This window comes from Acyrthosiphon pisum, chromosome A1 (genome assembly GCF_005508785.2).
Source record: "Acyrthosiphon pisum isolate AL4f chromosome A1, pea_aphid_22Mar2018_4r6ur, whole genome shotgun sequence".
In the NCBI taxonomy this organism is placed as follows: domain Eukaryota; kingdom Metazoa; phylum Arthropoda; class Insecta; order Hemiptera; family Aphididae; genus Acyrthosiphon; species Acyrthosiphon pisum.
The window spans coordinates 81918351-81941451 of record NC_042494.1 but is presented as its reverse complement, the minus strand read 5'-3'; the positions used below and the strand labels follow the sequence as shown (position 1 = coordinate 81941451).

General features: G+C 29.2%; 1 protein-coding gene across 4 annotated transcripts in view; it reads left to right on the top strand.

Moving 5' to 3' along the window:
* Nucleotides 1-23101, top strand: part of LOC100159868 (carbonic anhydrase-related protein 10) — a 124520-nt gene that overhangs the window by 71888 nt on the left and 29531 nt on the right. For all 4 annotated transcript variants that reach the window (XM_029487622.1, XM_029487621.1, XM_029487623.1 and 1 more), the window contains exons 6-7: nt 1293-1388; nt 1459-1525. In XM_029487622.1, the coding sequence (XP_029343482.1) occupies nt 1293-1388; nt 1459-1525 (163 nt within the window). The remainder of the gene's footprint in view (nt 1-1292; nt 1389-1458; nt 1526-23101) is intronic.

The following is a 23101-nucleotide window of genomic DNA, read 5'->3' as shown; positions in this document are numbered from 1 at the left end:
GTGACATTCAACATTTCAACAATATCGATTTACTGTGAGAAAAAAATAATATGTTGCCGCAACTTTGTTTGTTGTTCTTGTAAATTAATAGTGTTTATATTACAATTTTAAATTAATTTGCAATTAATGCAATTAAAAAAAAAACGGATTCCTGAAATCATTATAACCTTAAAACCCATAACGGCGTAACGAGTAATTCATTTATAAGAAATCATAAAATAATGTAGTTGTGAACAATGAAACATGATAAACAATAAAATAACTTTATTTTCTAAAAAATATTTCTGGAAATCGCAAATAATTCATATGAACTCAATAATAATAGTACAACCCATTAATAATTTCACTGTTATTATTCATAATAGGTATATTTAAGTGAAATTTAACTAATGGATTTAATTTGTAATTATTATTGTCACAAGCATACATTTATGTTTTCAGTGACTTCTTGCATTGATTTTTCACAAAATATGTATAATTTAATAAAATAACAAGTCGTATAAATTGTGTTATAAAGACGTGACATATAATAATATCATATGTCCCTATTATATAGTGACTAGATACCACTTACCTGGTACATATTGTATATTGAATATTTACAATATTAAGTATTTAATATTTATTAAATACAGTTATACTGAAATCTTAAGTATTAAACTGCAGTAATCCTGATTTAATTGTTTTAGTTTTTAAATATTATACTCAGGTTATCCATACGAAAGTACAGAAAATCCTAAATTTCAAATAAATTATTATGAGGGAGTGAGAATGCTGAGATCACTATACGCGATCTGCATATAATACCACAATATTTAAATAGAATATATACTTATAAATATGTTGACTATAATATATTATAGATATAAAATGTATGTTAACTTAAAATTTGACATTTTATACGGAGTATTAATGCCAGCTTATATATTTTCCATATCGTTGCTTCCGTCGAAAATATTACCTCCATTACCGCGAATTTGGTGAAAATTACATTTTTTCGCGATAAAAAAAATGTTACAATGATAAGCACGGAATTCGGGAGCGGTAGTCGCTGCTTCTTTAGAGTATCATTAAAATATTTCTCGTGTGCGTATTTTTATTGTTAATTTACTTTACATTCCTTAAAAAACGATTAAAATTATGATAGTGTTTCGATGTATTTTATTACATCTGCATACATTATACTACTGCATTGTAATTGTCTTATGTGTAACGTAGTTATTGTCATTGTGTTTTACAATAGTTATATTATGTTGTGATAACTAAACAATACAAATCGTTTTGATTTTCAGATTCAGCTTTACGGCTACAATACTGATCTCTATTCAAATATGTCCGAAGCCCAAATGAAATCCCAAGGAATTGTTGGTGTATCACTCATGGTCCAAGTGAGTTCTAAAAAAAGCCCGTTACCTTATAATTTTAGACCTTCTTAATAATTTTAATTTAACTTTACAGATTGGACAGACAACGAATTCAGAATTCCAAATGGTCACCAACGAGTTCGGAAAACTTTTGTACAAAGGTAAGTTAACATTAGTATACTGTTGTTAATCATACTAGTACCTATACTGTTATGATAAAGATAAATGTTAAATATTTTCAAATCGTTGATTTCCGTGTTGTCGAGTGTTTAATGATAATTTAAAAATTAAATTTAATCGATATATTAGTAATCTGTGTTAGCATTAGGTATTGGGTTATTATAATACTAATTCTATCAAGTCTGTATAGAACAATAATTCACTGAAATTATTACATATTATTTACAAAATATTAAAATTGATTAGTCAACAGTTTTATTATGTGACTAACATGGAAAAATAATATCGTTGAATATCAAAAATAACGTCGAATCGTGCAAATTATAATGAATTAAAAATTAATTCGCAACAGTCATTTAAATCATTTTAAAAGACGTAGCTGCTTAATTTTTTGTTTATATATCAATCATATTTGTGACATTATCGTATTGTATTGTAGTAGCTAAATGATATGAATTCAATGAAGTCGACATTGTTGGAACATACTACATAGTGTATTATAATATTATAATGGTGGTTTTTTGATCGAAACCATAATATTATTATCAAAACATTAAATAGAATTTTTACAAATTTTCGGTACTTATCGTTCCTAGGTTTATTTTTCTTATTCTTAATTTCGGTAAAATAATTCGTACGAGCTTATTTGGTAGGAATTAGCCAGAGAAATATACGGCATTACATCGTCCTTAATTTTAAGTACAGCTCTAAAATCACTTTACAGTCACTTAACGATTTCGGCATTAATGCGAACGTGCTTTTGTCGTGTCACGTGTGTGAAAGACAATGACAACAAACTGCGCGGTGCTAAGTCATTTTAAAACTTTGTTTTTGTCTTGAATACCACTAGACGCACACAATCGTACATTTATATATATGCATATGTATACGTTTATGTTGCGTGATACACAACGCGTAAAACAATTATTTAATATGATATTCTTAGACGGAAAAACATTTAAAATACAGTAAAATTATCTCAACAGAAACGGGTAAAAAATCGATAAATAATTTACTACTCTTTAATAGTAAGCATACTATACACAGGCGGCTCTATGCATTATTATTCGAATAGGTTTTATTTGCATTGAGTCACAACGAAAATAATCACACTTCTGACGCGAAATCGCAATGTAGTGGTTGCTTTTAGATTGCTACTTAGGTACAAATTAGTTTCTTATGAACGTTAAGCTATGTTTTTCCGGGTTGTCCTATAGTTTTCACAGTTGTTTGGAAATATTATTACTCAGTGAAAGATTTTTAGTTTCTTAGGATTACTTCATAATACAAAGCCACCCATTTGAAATATAGTGCAATTAAAATAAAGTTGTTCGTAATAAAATAATTTGAATCAATGTTTGAACATTTCTCGGAAATATTAACAAAACGAATTTGTTTCTTCAAACTCGATTCGCCCCATTTTAACTTATTTTTTTATGAAAATATATGAACGAATTCGTTTTAAATATTTATTTTGCAGTGAATTCCAAACATTTTACTAAACACAAGTTAAAATTCGTCGAGAGAGCCACGTATACGAGAAATCCGTTTTTACTACAGTATGCTGTAATGAAATATTTGACGTTTTAGACTTTAGATAACCTACAATTTTTGTTAAACTATGAGCATTTTTATTTCCAATGGTTATTATAATATTTACCTATTTGCGTCAAAAACAATTTTTTAGTAGTATTTGTTCATTAGTATGTAAGCAGTTTTATTGGGGTTTTATCTATTTTATAAATATTTATAAAACGTGTCTTTACTCTCTACTAAGTTTATAGACGTAATTTGTACAGCATTGTACTACTTTTTTTATGTATAAAATAAATACATTAATAATTATTTTGTTAAAAAAATGAAATGAAATAAATTTTCCATGAAAAAAAAAACCGTGTACGACATTAATTGTTTTTTATGATTTTACTCCACAGTAGGCGGACATACGTTTTGTTATTATTTGTTTGATTGTATCGTTTGAAATAGTTTGAATAATATATAGTTTTCACCTGTATAATATTAAAATTATTTAGAGACAGTCGAGATCTATTGACATTATTCACCGAATTCTCAAATCGATTTTGTATTTTTCATTACCCAAAATAATTATTAGAATTTTTTTTTTTTCTATATTTGTTCATTATAACGACCTCAAGGTCTTTGACAATGCTTATCACAAGTGGGTAGTAGGGAGATCATATGATCTATTTATCTATGTATATATCACTATATGCATGATACTACCCCCCTTCTCCAAGAGGAGACATGTGCGGTCTTCACTCCCAGTGGAGTGGGACCTAGTTGGAAACCGGATGACGCAATCGGACGACAGCACGGGAAAATGGTGACTGCGTAGAATCACACACATTTTTTTTGCACTTTGCTATGAATCGAACCGATGACTGTGTGAGTCGTAATCAACTGCGTGACCACTGCGCCACTCCGGCCCCAGTTATTAGAATAAAAATAAAAACAGCAAAGAAATACGCTTCATTTAAAAATAAATAAATTAACTATAAGCATAAAAAAATATTTATCTAAAAAAATTATATGGCTTCAGTTTATATGTTAAGTACCTACTACTTATTATACATTGAATAATATAAAATATTATAAATTATTATACAATTGAATAACGATGGTTCTAAACGCGTGCTTAAAAAATAAAAATATAGCAGCATGTTTGACGAAAACTAATACCTAGGTACTTATAAAAGTCGTAGGCACACGCTAACCCTGTAAATAATCATCAGAAACTATAAAGCAACCCATACCAAAAGGTAAACTTAAGTGTGCCACGTTTACGATAATTTTTACTACACGATTATGTTTATGCGCATTGATAACTTTTTTTATTGTTTTTATTTCAATCTGTGTGTTTTATTTAAATCATATAAGTTGTTCACGGTGAGTGCTTAAAATTTGTTTTCAACTTATACTTTTCGAGGTAACATAATACATAGGTATTTTAGACCATGATGCGCCATATTATGAAATTATAATATAAAAAACCGTATAAACAAAATATCATAAAAGTTGAGAAATATCCAAGATGGGCTTCAATATATTGGCATGATAAAAAGGAAATGTCACGTCTAAAATAATATACAAAAAAAATATATTACATCACTAAATCAGTCGTTACAGATATGGATCACTCTATATCTTTTACATGTTTAAAACATGGTGTAAATTTACCTCGTTTAATTGGAAGCACATATCTATTCCTATATACTTAATTTTATGAGTTTAGAAGTTTGAGGAGCGATATGGTTTGCGCAAATCTAGTTTTTTGTTGGTCCTAATTGGACCTACACGTGGAAACCCCCACCCACGGACCGCAAATAGGAAATGACGTTTGTGTGAACTTTTGATGTTTTTGAGTATGTAAAAAAGTTTAAACTCTAATCATAAATTTCGATAAACCATCAAAACATACACTTACGAATTAAAACAAACAACGCTATGCTCCAAACGATCACTTGATCTTTACTAAATAATGATATTCAATATCACGTTGTATCATAATATTATAATTCAATAACACTGTAATGAACGAACTTACAGTCAGTGCCGGACTGGGAAGGGTCCGGCCTATTATCCCAAAAATAATAGTGGCCCTCTTCTCTGGCTATAGACGTAATTAGTTGGGGGCTAAAGGGGGGCTTAGCCACCAACTTTTTTTTCGCCCCCCAAATAATATACCTAATGGTATATTATAAAAGAGAGTCATCTGAGAATCATTTATAATTTATTCGTTATAGAAACTGGAACCATTTGAGTTTTTTTATATTTACTATTTAGGTTGGTTCTTTATACATTATTGTACCTTGTGTCATTGTAGTTCTTTATAGTATAATATGTGTTAAGTAAAAATTATAATTGAGTGTACAAAAGGACAATTTTCATTCTGTTAATTGTTTATTCAAATAAAAGTACCAATTGAATTTTAAAAGCATCTGTAATTGAAATTTAATATGGAAAGTATAACATTGTGACTATAGTTAATACCTTAGATACCTCCATTATCTTGATATATGCATATATATACTAAATAAAAAAAACAATAAAAATAATTAACTTGTTCCAATAAGTATAAAATGTCAAGATAAAACTTTTAATAAAAGCGATGAAGAATTTTTTACGATTTCCTAGACATCTTGGAAATCAACCTTTTCCAAAACTTGTTTTTCTGCCGACATCATCATCTAAGGCCTCTAATCGTTCTTCGTTCAATGAGGAAGGTAACCAATTTTTCATAATTAATTTTTAATTAATAATACTTACCGGTTGTACTAAAATATTATTTGTTGTGAATGGAAAACATAATCTTAGCTGTTTTGGGTTTGTTTTCGGCAGCTTGTAAATCGGCATTCCGTTTCAGTCGAGCTTTTTTGCGTTATGAATTATGATTATCAACAATATGATATGAATTTATGTGAACTTTTAAGTATTTAACTACTAAAGTTTAAACAAAAACACAAGGAAATCTATTCACATTATCATATTTTGATAACGAAATTGGCTGGCAATGAATACTAGTACCCACGATTATTAAGAATCTTAAAGTTAAATTTATTTAAAAATAACGTTATTTACTTCTTTATAATTGTGCTGTTACCGTTCTAAATATGTAGTAATGTACTATCGTAGGATTATCATATCAGATAATAATATGAACGTATAAAAACACAACGTTAATCTATTCTTAGCAAACCTATATGTTTATTTTTCGCAAGAAATGTGTTATCACTTATCAATTATCATTAACGACCGTTAAGACAATATCGATTTATTATAACTAATAAGACGTAATAACTACACGTCTACACTTATATATGCTAATATACGCTATGGCAAATGACTATGTTGGTATGTCTCATATTAATATATTAAAATCCCATAATGTCGCATTACCATATTTTAATATTTACTTATGTACCTACCGATATAATTGTACTAACAAGGCACCAGTCCAAAACTCAGCAAAGACAGCGGCCCACTGTCCTCTGTCACTGTACACACTACACATATTATTATATTACATGTTTAGGGTTGTGATCTGCCCAATATATAATATTATAATATTATTATCTGTCAATTATTTTAATCGTTTCGAAGGACTATGAAAATGGAAACTATTTCCATTTATCGGTATCTCGAAAGCTTGTTAAAAACAAATACAATATAGTACACTGTATTAGTCCCATTTAATCACAACATAAAATATATTATGTATAATATTAATTGTGCGATGAAAACAACGATTTCTTCCTCCATTCGAAAATGTAACGGATCAAAGGACCGGAACAAATATAATATTATATTATACGCCGTACGAGCAAATGACAATTTATCGTATGCATTATTATTATAATAGCCGACAGGGCAGAACGCAATTTATTTCTGTACTAATAATTGAATATGTCAACGTACATAATACCACCCCATGTACAATATAATATACCACCGATGTCCTCGATTAATGTAGTATTAGATATTTATCCGAAATATTTGAATCTAAATAATAATATAGTGCAATCGTGCAATAACTAGAAGACCATCATTGTTCGAGCGCATATACTATTGTACGAACGCTTCGACTTTCAATAGCTGATCACAAACGCACTGCAAATAATTATAATAATATTATTGTGCTATAAAAGAGAAAAAAAATTGTGGTAAAAAATATCCCATGGAAGTACCTATACCATGTTATGTCCGCGCCGTTATAATTGTTATTATTATTGTTTTATATTTACTAAAATATAATAATATATTATGTTCGTGAAATTTATAGAAAAATAGAGACGTATTTACATTTTGTATGGGAAATTACGCGGCTACAAAGTATGAGTGCGACGACGTTTTAAAACGCTATCGCCCTTATACAATTAATGATGTTTAATTCTCAGTAATGAAATAGTAGACCCAAGTATGACAGTGTTTGAAGTGTGCTCCGCTCTGCGCGTTTACTCGTTTGAATTGTTGTTTCGAATTCAAAATTAACCAAATTTATTCGATTAGAATAATAACAATAATAATAATAATAATAATAATAATAAAAATAACTGACCCGTTATAGGTTTAAAAATACTGTTTTATGCCGTTTATATTTTGTATGACAAATACGCTCGTGAAATATAGGGTGCTTTTTCAAGCATAATGAACAGTAATCACCCCCATTTTTTCTTTAATAATTGAATTTATTCAAATTCTGATTTTTGTAATTTTTAAACATACTTAAGAGTTAAGGACCATATTATATTAAAATACTCAGGCTGTAATGCCATTTAAGGAGTGTCCTGTGTCGATACAAACATACTTTTTTCAAACAAGTACAGTCATTTTTTACCTTGAATAAATTATCAAGCAGGTAATTTTCTTTTAAAATTGTAATGCATGTAAATTAAAATTATAAGTACGTAGTTTTGGTATTATATAACTTTATGCATAACTCTATACAATATGTACTTAGAAAAATTATTAGAAATATATATTAGAAATATTTTGATATATGAGAGCAATGATGATTTAAACGTTACATTTTCTAAAACTGATATATTATAATTTTGTAATTTCTTAAAGTTATCCGAGTATGATATTAACCAGACTAAATATTACATATTTTTATATTTAATGTAAAACTATTTTATAGATTATTATCCTCACCCTTCGGCATATAAATTTAAAGGATTTAGAACTACTCATTTTGAAATTCAATTTAGATGTATTTACATTTTCGAAAAAATGATTGGCTTATGAATTTACGATTAAATATTTAGTCAGTGATTGAAAAAAATATGATATATTACTATAGTATACAATTAAATTAATTATCACATTTATTCATGTATATGTAGGACAAAATGAGAATCATCATGCTTGGTCCATCACTCCGTAATTAACATATAGAAATTATTTCAAGGTAAATTAATTGTTCTTTTTTTGGTTTAAGTACTAGATAGGTACCTAAAGTTTTAACAAAATCAAATACAAAAAAATTTTAATGTAGAATTATTTATAAGTACCTATATAATATTATGTTTAATAATAAGAAAAAAAAATGTTTTTGACAGTACGTGATAACATATAAGTATACACAATATATATTTATATAGGTATGTCACCTATGTAGAGTCGGTGAGATATCCTCGATTTAAAAACAAGAATCTGTACTTCATTTTCAAATTATTCATACATATTATTATATTTCCTGATATTTTATCAAGTTAGAAGTGTAACATAATCTTAATAGTTATAGGTAATTGCTAAAATCATTGATATGACATCCACGTGATAGATAATAGCACAAGATTCGGTTGTCATATTATGTTAATTCGTATTATAATATTATGAAAATACGCAGAAAGTAAAAAATATATAAATTTCAAGTATTCATAACATATATATTATTATGATCAGATTCTAAAAAGCTATTTGATGTTAAGTGATCATAAATTTAGTGATCGGCCAAGTAAATTTGCACGCGTTTTAATTGTTATAGCGTACCATATTGTTTATAAATTCAATAATAAATTACAACAACTAATTATGTCTTAAATACCTAATTAATAATAACCAATAACATTCTATTTTTGTTACAATAATAATACAGGTCTTTTCTACAAACACACGACGTTTAAACACAGTAAAAATTAAAAATAATTTATATTTTCTTAAAGCTGTAGTTATATTAATTAAAATTGCGTTCAACATTTTATACTTACATAATATTATATTCTTAGTACCTATAATATACTTTTATGTGGTTAAAACGGTTACTTGAGAATGTCGTGCTTATGTTCATACAAGTACTAGAAAAAAATTTCAAAGGCCGTTAATTAGGGATAACACGATAACGTGGAAACAAATTGAAGTGGAGTGTATGTGAAAGGTGGCGATTGCGCGTTTTATATTTATTTTTATACTGAAAAAGGTAATTTTGTCGCGTGAATTTCACTCTTTTTTTAACTGGATGTTAAAAGTTAAATGTATGTAAGTATTTATATACTATACAGTATACATGTAATATTGTAATTACTTTTTTTCGGGTAAAAGATATATGTCATTAGAATACTGATTACAATTTATTAAAATCAGTACGAAAAAAAAATATCACTAGAAAACAACCTCTTGGATGTCTTTTTTTAAGATTCACTTAGTCCGCGTAGACCACTGTGTGATTATCACTCAAAGGACATTCATTGAGTAAAATTAAACTGACGCAAATATCGTTTAACTATTTTACACAACAGCACGCCAAATAATTTCGTTGGTAAATTTGTTATTAAACGTTCCAGAAATTTGTATAAATCATGTCCTATAAGCGTGTCGTGATTTGAATAATAATAATATGCTTAAAAATAAAAATGTGTACTATATAGTAGCAAACCACAATGGTTAATTTAGTTTGTCCGTACATCGAGTAAACGCAAACTTTACGTCAGTTGGAGTAAAACGAGTAGTGTCGTAAATAAAATGTCTGAAATATAAAAACGTACGTACGATAGACCTAACCTACAACAAAGTCAGGTGCTCAAGTTTTCTGTACAGATTTTTTTGTCTCAATCACTTTTTCCGCTATCCGGTATGCTCGACGTTGTTGTACAACCACAACGACAGTAAAAGTAATAATATTATATTTAAATCACTGAGATTTCAGACCACTTGAGTTAAAACCTGGTTGCAGTGTCGTGGTCTTAAATGATACGAATAGATCGCGTGAACGGTCGTCCAGCAATAATAATAATTATCATAGCATGTAATTATCGTTCAAAAACCTAATAGCTCCGTCAGCTGCTCAGTGCTCGTCCCCGATGTTCGTTAAACTCGACCAACAGCGTTAGTATTTACAACTGAACTTACAGAAGCGATGTACAGGGTGTTTCACCAAAGCATAATAATTTCCATTTTATCCTTTAAATATTTAATAGGTATGCATCAATTGCAATTCTGATTTTTGAATTTTCTGAGTACCTAAACCTACTAAAACTATATTATTTTTTGTAACAAACACTTCGATTTTTACGCTAATGTTCTTTGGTGACACTAATTTCATTATTTTTAAAATCGCAACCTTTTTTGGATTCGGAATGTGTTGATTATACAATAAATAATGATTTTTGTTTTGTGTCTGTCACAGTGTCACCACACTAAAAATTATTCAAACTCAAACGTTGAGGATGGCTTTTGGTCAAAAGTTGAAACTTATTGGAACTTTGAGGTGTAAAAATACAACAATTAAAATTTTTGTTGAAATATATTTTGTTTTTTATCGTAATGGAAAAATAGTTGTAGATACCTACTTTTTTCAACAAATAATTATGTTTAGCATTTTATAGAAAAATTATAAGCTTCAACATATTAATTGTACTGTACCTATTGAAATCCTTAAAGTCAATATTATTATTATATAATATTATGTATGCCAATTGATATTTGAAATAATTAGTTTAACTTTCCGTATAACTGATGTAAAAATAAATTACAAATAGTAATAATAAATATATAATAAAATTCCCTTAGTAATATAGGTCAACAGTTAGAACAGCCCCCTTTCACGATTATTTTCGAATGCAATGGTTTATTACTGAATTCAAATTTGATAAATCTATTACAGTGACATAATCAATGACGATGTATAGTGTACACTCAACATCTTATATAAATATAATTATAAATGTAAAGCCGTTATTTTTTTTTTGGAAATTCTTAAGAACAACTCACTGAATTTTGATTCATATGTTCAAAATTTTTTGTCAGAAAGGCACTTTTTATTTAAAAAAAAATCTAATTTGTAATAAAAAAATATATTGTATTAAAATATTATCAAAAATGTATTAAAAAGTGTCCGCTAGCCTCTAATAAAGAAAAAGTAGGCTGTGGGTTGAAGTTTACCGGTTTACCGTAAAAAGAGAGTAATCATTTGAAAAAAAAATCTGTGTTAACCTCTCACAATACAAACAAAATATTAGATACCAATGTCTATATTATATAGTAATATGTTGATTCAATGATCTCAAAAATTAGAATTTCAATAGAACAATTATTAAATTAATAAATTGAATGTGAATATCAGTGATTGAATCACTCTGTATAATATTATACATAATAGTGCATAGTGCAATATCATCATATTGTTTGTGCGTGTGCAATATTATTATTATAATGCGCGTACGGGTAAATGTTTACGCGTGCGACTTCATTGTGTACAGTTATTGCTGTGTAATTACCGTGTCGAAAACGTAAGCGTCCGTCAATTTATTCGCGTGCAATAGTAATCATTATCATGGCGAGGGCCACCGCACTGCCACCGTAGTGTGTTGGACGGTTTAATATTAATAGTAGGTAATATTAATAATAATAGAAACACAAATATAGTAATATTATATATTGATGATGTTTAGTTAACTTTTGATTTATTGTATTTTCGAAAACGAAACAATCGCATATATTATGGAGCGAGGCAAAGATTTCATAATGTGCATAATCTGGTATGATATATGAATATAATTTATAACACTTGGTTATAGTCTATATAGAATCTACGATACGGTAAAATTACGTATTTTTTATTATTTTTTAAGTCAAATATAAAGCCATATAAGGCTCAATACTGGTTGTTTCGTTACATATTATTAAACAATATAATATGGTGCGTAACATGATAATAATAATAATAATAATAATAATAATAATATACCTGCACAACATAATATTATAATATTTTGCGTAGTTACGCTGTTGTAAGCCTTCGAACAAGTTTCATATATATTGGTTTACTCGTTTTAGTAGCGTTCAAGTGGCTTTGTTGAAAAATAAAAAAATTTTTCTTTCGTATTTGGTCGGTCAGAAAAGCAACGTAAAAAAAGTAGATTTATTTCATATTTATAAAATTCATCATCCCGATTAAAACTTTGAAGACCTCCAGTCGACTGATGTTTTAAAAAAAATATATAGATACTTCTGGTCCGTAATCCACTCGTATAATATAGAGGAAGATATTTTCAAAACAAAATAACACTTGGATGCCGTATTACCGTCGTATATAACAGAATTTAATAAAATATTAAAATATGTTACATAATGAGTGAACTGTACAACCTCACTGGAAATTTGGCTCGAAAATAGTTATTTTTTACTTTTGAACTGTGTATGTCTTGAGTTCGTTTTCTGGGCTTGTATTATTATACACAATTATTAGGTAAGTTAATAATTGTAGGTGTTAATATTACGAATTATTAATTATTATTATAATAATATAACAATACTATGATAGGTTTGGGAAAAATGAACACACTACAGTGGTGTAGCTAAAATGCCTATCCAGAACGCCGTGTGATCATAAAATTAAATAATAATATACAATTTATTATTGTATCATTGAAATGCAAAATATCATAATTTTATTGATATTATGAGATGCCAGAAAAAAAATCGACCGGTGTTAGTAATAACCGCCAACGCTGGTGCACCCAAATCGGTTGTCCTACTTATAAGCATTTCTCTGAAATATTTTAACTATAAAATAATATGCAAATATAATTTAGTCAGTTTTGATGTTTTTTTTTAAATAGATATAGACTTTTTTTTTTTTTAATCTTCTAACAAAAATTATTAAAAACATTCAAATATTGATTAAATTTTTTTTCTGATGCATTCTGTATTTTAAAATTGACTCGTCTGCCTATAGTGCTTACAGCACTAAATTCTGTATGAAAAAACCAGCGAATGATCAATGTGGCCACTACTTTTGTATTTTACAATGGAAATATCATACACATAACGGTTATTATAATGAAAACATGTAGGATATTGGGAATTTAGGTCTTTATTGTAATATATAAAATATAAAACGTATATATTCTATTATTTCGTCAGGATAAAATGTAGTGTAAAGCTTCAGTCGTATTTTACTTCGTTTAAAACATATTATGATTATTGTAGGTACTTTACTATTATATAAGAATCGATTATACCCAAGTTTAAAACTTTATTTTTAAACTGTGTCCCACGGATTTGTATACGGTAGTAGTAATACAAATGATGTATTATATTAACCGTTTTCGGTGATTTAATGCGGTTGACCACGAGGAGCATTGTTCGCGGGAAGGTCGGTAGGATTCCAATAAAGAACAACAATAATAGAGACTATGAGTATTCGATTTAAGTCGAGAATAGCATGACGAAGGAGTGGACATTTGACAAAAATCTCGCTGTTGGCTATATGTAGAGACTGCCGACAGAGGCAGATGCAGCCCGAGAGGGACAAATTGCTCGTGTAGTAGTGTACTATAATACTGTATGTGCGTGTGATTGTCGTACTGCCCCATAAGAGACGAAACTTTCCGTGTGCGTAGTAATAATAATATAACAAGAACAATATAATATAATAATATAATATGCTCTTACCCTTTTTCAACCGCATGACGTCGCGCCGTTCGTTTGCCCGATTGCACAATAGCCGCTAGTGTTTTCGCGCATCGTATTGTGTTATGTATATTTACTATATTATTGGCTGGCTGTGCGTGTGCGGTCCCCATTGTGCGTGTAGCACTTATACACAATGTCGATTCGGAAAACGAAAAGACAAATCCGAAGACATAGCCTTACACGCACACACGCACGCACACACACACACACACACACACACACACGAACGCACAATATAATATTAAGTATATATATACACTAAATAGGGTAGGTGCAAGATTGTGCTGACATGGTTCGAATAGTGAGGGGGATGGGGCGTGTGGCGGATAAAACATCTTTGTGAACAACAGAAATTTATTTGATCAGATTTACCCCGATGGCCACCCACCTGACCGCGGTCGTGCTATTGTTTACGTCGATGCTGCCATTGCGCAGTTACATAATAATATATTTGCCGAGTCTGTGCGTAAAGTGTGTTTTAAAACACTATACCTTTATAGTATACTGTTACTGATGTTACGGTATAGTCACACTGTCCAAAACATGTTTCCCGGTTGAGTGTTCTTTAAAAACACGCTCTATAAAGCACGTTTTTAAACCGTCAAGCACTTATCTAATACGATATATCAGTAAACAATAATCTTAGTAAATTAAAAATGGAGTCTTTTGTTTTAAATATGAATATATATAATTATATATTCATTTTTTTTATCCTGAGTTGTTACCTTCTTACACCACTGCAACATGTAAAATATTCAGAAAAACTTTAACAACAATAATCTAATAGTACCTAATCTATTTTTAGTTTTTTTCCAGATTTACATCGGTATTTTTTTCTTTCGATATAACCCGTAGATATAAAACTGCACTGTCGTTTATGTGTATAATACGTAAGATTAAGTAAGAAGTTAATTATTTATTTGTTTATTTTAATAACACTATTATTATTTATTGTGAAGTACTCAATTTAAAAAAAAATGAAATTTGGCTCTGCTGTACAGTCAGTGTCGAGTTTACCTTGTCATATTAGGTAAGTCACGAAAAACGGCAATCTTCAAATATATCAAAAAGCTCAAAAAGTATTTTAAAATGTTCATCATGCATAGACAATTCTGATTTAAACATTTGTTAAATATTTTAAGTATATACAATGGTTCATTTTAGAGTTACACAAAAAAAAAAAAACCATTTTGTCGTAAAAACTCATTTTTCTATAATTTTTATTTTTCCCGATTATTTTGAAAAATACTGAGAATTATAAATTTTAACCTCTAAAAAACACAGACTATATCCAACTTCCTTCAAAGTTGAAAAACGAAGCATTTTTTTTTTTTTATTATAATTCGTGAAACAATATAGAACATACACAATCAATAGGCGCATGCCTTTGTATAATTATTTATATTGGTTTAATAGATCAAGATAATAAATCCTTTTTCTATAAAATTGTATTTATTTAGCATTGATTCTTAATAATTATCAATTGCATTTATTTACATTTAATAAAAATTTCGAATTTATTTAATTTAAATGTAAGTGTCCCTTATATCAGTACTCATCACGTGTACAAAAAAAAAAAAACGATTTGATTTTCCTAATTTTATTGTAGTTATTTTCATCCAAGAAATTGTTGTGATATATTCCAAAAAAATCTGTCAAAAGTTTTAACATCATTATTATAACGGTCGCCATATTGTCGTGTCAAATTTTCACTTAACCACACGTTCCTTTCCGAAAAAATAAGATATTGTTATTACGACTCGCTGTCACGAGGCTTTCCGTTAATATCGAATGTAATAAAAAAAATGGGGTTGGATTTTTTTATATTAATTTAAGAAACGACGGAGTATTTTTATTTATTTTTTCCAGAGCTTGTGTAACGCGATGTCTCGAAGTCTGATTTTTTTTTAAATACAATAACAATAATATATTATAAGGTGTACCTACCTCCTTATAATAATAACCATAATAAAATATAATGAAAATAACGAAAAAACAAACAAACTACTGGAGACAAAACTCAACATTTGCGAATCATAACAATATTAGACAACAATACACAAGTCATTATTATGAGCGCGAGGAATGCGAGGGTTAATGACCGTGGCGAGAGCAGAAATAATTAAAATCCGAACCACCAACGAACCCTATATATAGCCAACCGTTTTGTTCAAATTATGTATACCATGTTATTATTGTTGTAACAAAGCCCTTCTAATGACACACGCGAATCAACAAGAATAAACAATACGATCGTTAATTTAAAAGCTATTATAGCGAAATTTAACGGTTTGTATGTCAAGCCGAGATGGCGGGATTTCATTTATATTATCGTTTCACCCACAATCGGCAGTCGTATAAATGACGTTTAAACGTTTTCGTTTTATTCGCAACTGTTGGCATATTTTCATATTATATAATTATTTATTATAAATATAATATTATAGATTATAATATTTTATAAGGTAAATTTATTATTTACGAACCCATAAATCCAATAACAATAATTCGGTCCTTACATTTTTACCGGTAGTGTACTTGTCCAATATTTTTTTATCAATTTTGCTATTTAATTTTTTTTTAGCCGACTCAACTTTCAGCTAAAGCAACCGGCTACATAATATTATAGGTTTATTAACCAAAAGCTAAAGCCACAATCTATTATTTACTATATATGAATAATTATTTATAAGATTACAAACTATAGTTATTTGTATCCGATCGAGAGGAAACTTCTTATCAGTATTGATAATAATAATATGTTACATTATATCAGCATCTCAAGTTTATTTTTAATTATTGACAACATTTTCAATTTTTATTAAATTCCTTGTTAAGTTATTAAAATCAATTATTTATTGTATTTGTTGTAAAATGAAATAAAAATATTAAGAGAGACACTTAATTACGTAAATGTGAAATCACAAAATAAAATAACTATTGTTGAAAATAATAATTGAAATTGTTAAAATAAGTTTAAGTTTCCGAAAACTACATGCTAGTTATTTCAGGAGATGATCTTGAAAGTTTGTCAATCTACTTAATATGATATTAATACATACATAATAATTTATTAAATATATTCTGTAAATCACTCTTAATCGTGAACAGACTTAAAAAACTTTTACTCCTGGGTATCAAATCGTATACAAATATTGAAATATAGTAATAACAATAATTATTATTATTACGAATGGACGATGTTTATTTTTCATGGGCGTCGCCGTCCAAAATCGGGGATACACGAAGACTCATTGTATCATTATATTATTCTTATTGTGGCAACAAACGATTCGTAACTTTACACAATATGCACGAGGTTGTTGGTTTCGTTCCCCTCTCACCCACTCTATCTCTCTCTCAGCCGTAATTTGTACACACATATTATTATTTTATCGATTCTGTCGTTATAGCATACACCGTAATATAGGTAGTTGTACGGAGTTCAATTTGTTTTCTGTAAGCTTTGTTAGTTGTTACCGACTGCCACAGAGGTGTTTTTTTTACTTCGGTTCAAAAACCACGAATAAGTAAAAACGTTTATTGTCTTATCCCGAAAACAATAAAAGCGCGTGACGGCGCCGGGATAAGAATGATTTTCCGATTTTCGCATACCGCGTGACAGATGATAATGATTTAGAGATATTCAGAAATTCAATGTTTATAAAGTCGAACTTCCACACCGCGTTAAATGGACATATATTATAATACTACTACTACTAATAACAATAATAATAATACCTAATAAATCATCGTATTTATATCATGTTCGTTCGGCGTGCAGTTTTACGCGTTCATTAGACGACTCGAAACATTAAACACATAAAACATAATAATATATTGTATTGTTGATGATGCGACAGAACTCGCCGCAGTGCAGTGGATGTATAGCCCACCGCTTATTGCAACGATGTTTGGTGGGGGATTGTGAGTGGGAGGGGAGGAGGAGAGCAGGGAACGCTTATAGCCATGCGAGCGATGACAATTATTACATTATTATAATTATAATCTAATATAAAGTATAATATTATAGTCACGATTGATTGACGGAAAACTCTGTTGTTCGTAAATCTCGATCATCCGAAAGTAGTGACTTATGAGTTACTATATTATATAGATATCTACCCACCTAGGCGTATTAACTGTACATTATTGTACTTTGCCATAATATTATTATTAAATTCGTTATAAACACGATTGTTTATTGTAAAGATATACAACACCACTGCTGTGCGTAGCGATTTCACTCAACGTATAACCGTTCGTATTTGGGAATATTCAATAGTTTTTATTCTGCCTACAATTATTAACGTTAAGCCCGTTAAGGGTAAATACGAGGTGAGAGATAATTCTAAAAAATACAACAACTGACCGAGAAATAAAATTATTATTATTGTAAAAGATTAAATAATAATTTTGTCTCGTATTATAATATCTTAGTGTCGAAGATACGAGTATTTAATTCTACACAAATGATTGACATCGTTCTCAGGAAAACGAAACCCTGTAGGATTTATTAGAATTTGATCATCATATAGGAGCTTAATTTTATTATGACGATGAGTCGATGTCATGAAAAGTACTTAGCTGCCCAGTATGCTTTGGTGATATGTATTCCGAGTAGATAAGATTTAAAATAGACTATCAAAGTATTTGATTCCTTGGGGAATGTAATTTTTTTATTTTTATTTTTTTTAGATTTAATATGTGAGTTACGTTGTTGTAAAATAAGTCATATGATTCGATCAAAACTTGTGATTTTTCAGTATAATATTATGTTTTCGGAAACCATTAAATTAAGTTCGTCCATAATATAATATATTATATACCTATATAAACCTAACACATACAGTTCTTCGGTCTCTAGTTGTAGATATAGTTATTGAAATAATCGTATGGGTGCATGCAATTCAATTTTTGTACAGTGATAAGAAAAATTGTCATTCGACAATCTACATTTACAGTATAAGTGTAGGTTATGTAAATAATCACGATAATTACAGTTCACGGTTATAATCAATATTGTGTGTATGCAACTATGAATATACTATACAAGCACATACCCATAATGGGTACTTTCGAATTGCATTTCGTCAGAGTATTAGTACAATTACCGTTCATAATATAATGACCACGCAATATTGCAATGATGTACATACACCTATTATGCAAAATGGATGCTCACTCCCAATTTTATATTTTCATAATTTATTTATTCAAATTCAGATGTTTTGAATTGTTGAGTATACTTAAGAATCTTATTTTCAAATACTTTCAAAGTGTGTACTATTCAAGAAGTGTCATGCGGCGTGAAACTATCTTATTTGGTTCAAACACAATTTTTTTATGAAGATTGTAACTTGTAAGCTGACGATATTTTTGAATTTTTTGATGTAGTTACCTATCAAAATCAAAACTTGAAATATACTTAGTAGTTTCTGAGGTATTCAAACTTAGGTTATAATCTTTAAAATGTCTTAAAAAAAATTAGAAAACTGTGTTATATTCAAGGTTTCTAGTGCTTGTTATACTCAGACAACTTTTTATAATGACCAAATGTTAATAGATTTAATAAAATCGATTCCCTAGTAATGTCTTAATATATTATACCAAGTATTATAGTACTCAAAGTTAAATGACTGAAAAACCACCCGTTTGAATTTCGATTTTGATGCACCAAAATATGTAAAAAAAAACCGTCTGCTTCATAATTTCGAAAATATGATAACTCATCGTTTGAAATAACCAAGTAAGTACTGCCACAATGTTTATACCACCTTAATAGTTATAAAAATAATATAAGTATTTTTAAATATGATCCTTAAATATTACATAGATATTCCAAAAATCATAATTTGAATAAAATCATTATTAAAGGAAAAAATAAGGGGGTGAGCAGCTTGGTGAATTACTCTGCGTATAAATCGGTGGGACAACGTTTACGGGGTTAATGTTGTATTTGCTATCGTATATTACACACATCGTGGGCATACGCCATCGCATGTCGAAGTCCTAAAGGGATGGAGGAGTGGGCAGGGGTAGCGTTATGTTACGAGACGATTTGTTTTGAGTGGTTTCTTTGACGTCTGATAATATATATATTTATTTTTTTTTTTGTCAATCACACGCGGCGACCCTTCGGCAACCGTTTGCTTTACAGACGATTTTTACGGCCCACGGGTCACTTCGTAAAATGCTGTAGTACTATATATTATACGGCACAGAGACAGACGATCAAAACACGAAAGCCAAACTGCAGCTGGGTTTTATCGGGATTCCACAGTGTAATATTGTAAACGCGCGACCGATTAAAACAGTTTCGGCGAGTATACGACGACGACAACGACGACAACGACCGACGGAGAGAGGAATTAAAAGGACTTTATGTTAAAAGAACGGATGGTCGGCGGGGTCCACAATTAACCTAAAAAAAAAAGGGGGGAGAAGAGAGCGAAGAAGAAGAAAAAACGTTAATGCCGTGGACTTTAAAAGCTCTTTAAGATGCCATAACTCTGCGCGGAGTCATAAAAATCGGATTCGCGCGTTCCAAGCCTCCACGAGGCGGAATTTATCGTTCAATCGGTTTAAAATCCTTGTAAAAAAAAAAAAATAAGTAAAAAATAATAATAATAATAAATAAAAGTCAGATAAATAACGGCTTGCACGAAATCGATTTTTTAAACATTTCGTTTCGTGTATAATGTATAATATATATTATTAAATACATAATAATATATAACTAGCATAGTAGCATACTAGCATGTATACCTACTCAAAATAATTATTTTTCATTTACATCCACGTGTATCGATTGGGTGATGAATGTATGATAGGTATACACAAAAGAATACATTAAAATTATAGTATTATAATCAAAGCCGATACAAAATATAAGTAGATAGATTTCAAACGGACTACACAAGGACGGCATATGATCAAAGCTCTGCAATGTACTATTTCCATATATAGGTCGGTGTAAGACTGCGTTGGATTTTTCGGAACGCAATTAAAAATTCAAATAAATTTACATTTTTCTTGACGACGACACCAACAATAATAATAACAAAATATAATCTAAACGAAACCCTCGAGACGTGAAAAACTATATCAATTCCACTGCAATAATTCTCGAACACCTCACAGTCGCCGCCGCATTATTATTATACTCCGTGTACAGGGTGATTGAAAGATTGATATTTATGCGACGCGATAATCAATGCGCGTTTTAAGTCGGATCCAAAATTTGAGTGTCACTACTATATCGGTGCGAACACCGTCCAACTCCATTTAAGACGACCACCGAATATGTATAATGATATTATTATTATGACGTATAATGTTGCGTGGAAATAGTCATAGTGTTATACCCATAAAACACGCACGTGCGTATTATGATAATAATGCGAGCTCCATGTACGACCTGCAGATCCCGCCGACCCGCGACCGCCCTGTATCCGCGTGTATATTATAAAATGTGTTTAATTAAAACTTATGAAAATGTATTTATGTTAATAACACGGTGCAAACGCCGGTTTAATGATTGAGGGTGACTTAAATAGAATTAATGTTTTATTCAAAGGCTTGTTAGGAGCTTAGACTATTAAGTCGGTGCATCGTTTTTGCAGCGTGCGGGGCAGCATCATTAAAATTGAAAATTATAATATTTGTTGAATAACTAATGCGCGGTCAATAGGCGGGCTGGGGGCTGGAAAAATGACTTCGTCAACAAGACCGGCTTGTTTGTATTTTATACACACAAACTTGAATTTTTTTATAGTTTTTTTTTTTGTTTTTTTATTTTTAAGAATAAAATAACCAACTCGTTTTCTCCCGGATTGACGAAGGTGTATATATATTAGGTATATATATATATAATATATAGTACCTATTTATTATTCTTGTAAAATTGTAGACCGAATCTTTGCAGTTAGTGGCTTTTCAACGTCATATTATATATCAGCTTTAAATTGACTTGTGCATTTTTCTCGTCAAATATTTTTCTAAATATATCAGTTCAGATTTCAGTGAAACATTTTTTTCATAGAAAAAACGAGTACTTACCTATTATCAACTGTGTTGTAGTGTTGAATGGCAGTAAATTAATTTTACATTTGAAACTATATAATATTAAACTTGACGGAAACTTTAGAGTAAATAGTTGGGACTAGTTCAGACTAGTACCTATCTTTAATGTTATTACTAACGGAATTGAAAACTTTCAAACTAAATAAAAATGTAACGGTAATATTTACACGTGTACGAAAATTATTACAATAGTAAAATAAAATATTTTGATACGTTATGATATTTATACATTATAATAGTATTCTCGTATTTTAGTTACCAGCCATTTTAAAATTATAATATGTTTTACTTAGTCGAGATTATAACTGGGCAGACAAATTATGCCTACGATATATTATATTGTTATGATCTATACATATTTACATAATATTTGCCTGTGGCCGGAATGAGGTTAAAGATTAAATTAGTAAGGTTTAATAAGAATATCATTCAGAAAAATAGTAAATTTTAAAAAAAGTATATATAAATAGGAGCTCTACGGCATGCGCAAAAAATTGATGAGCCGTATATATTTGAATAAAGTAAAAATAAATACGAGTAGGTGCTTATATACATTTATTACATAATGACTTTAATGTGTATGCAAAATGCATTTAAAAGAACGGTCCCACCATCGGTATTTTAAAGAGAAAAATAAACGATGATGAACAAACTTTATGTCAATCGATTGGTTCTTTGTTTTGCACAGGGTGTAGCCCGGTGTAGGTACCTATCATAACTGGCATTTTGACGAAAAACATAACATTTCATGACAGTTATAAGTTATAACTTCTTAATAATTATAGTTTAAACGTTTATTTTTTTCGTTTCATCTCTATCCATTTTGTCGACTATAGGTCTACTTGTCGTGAATATCGTCTATGCTCTATAATAATAATATGTAAGACATCGGACAATTACGTTATAAGTAGTTTCGATTTAAAAACATCTTTCAATTATTATTCGAATTTTCGAATTTATCATTTTACAATATTCAATTCGTTCCGTTCTTTTACTCCCATAATAAACGGTAGGTAAATCATTATTTTCGAATAATA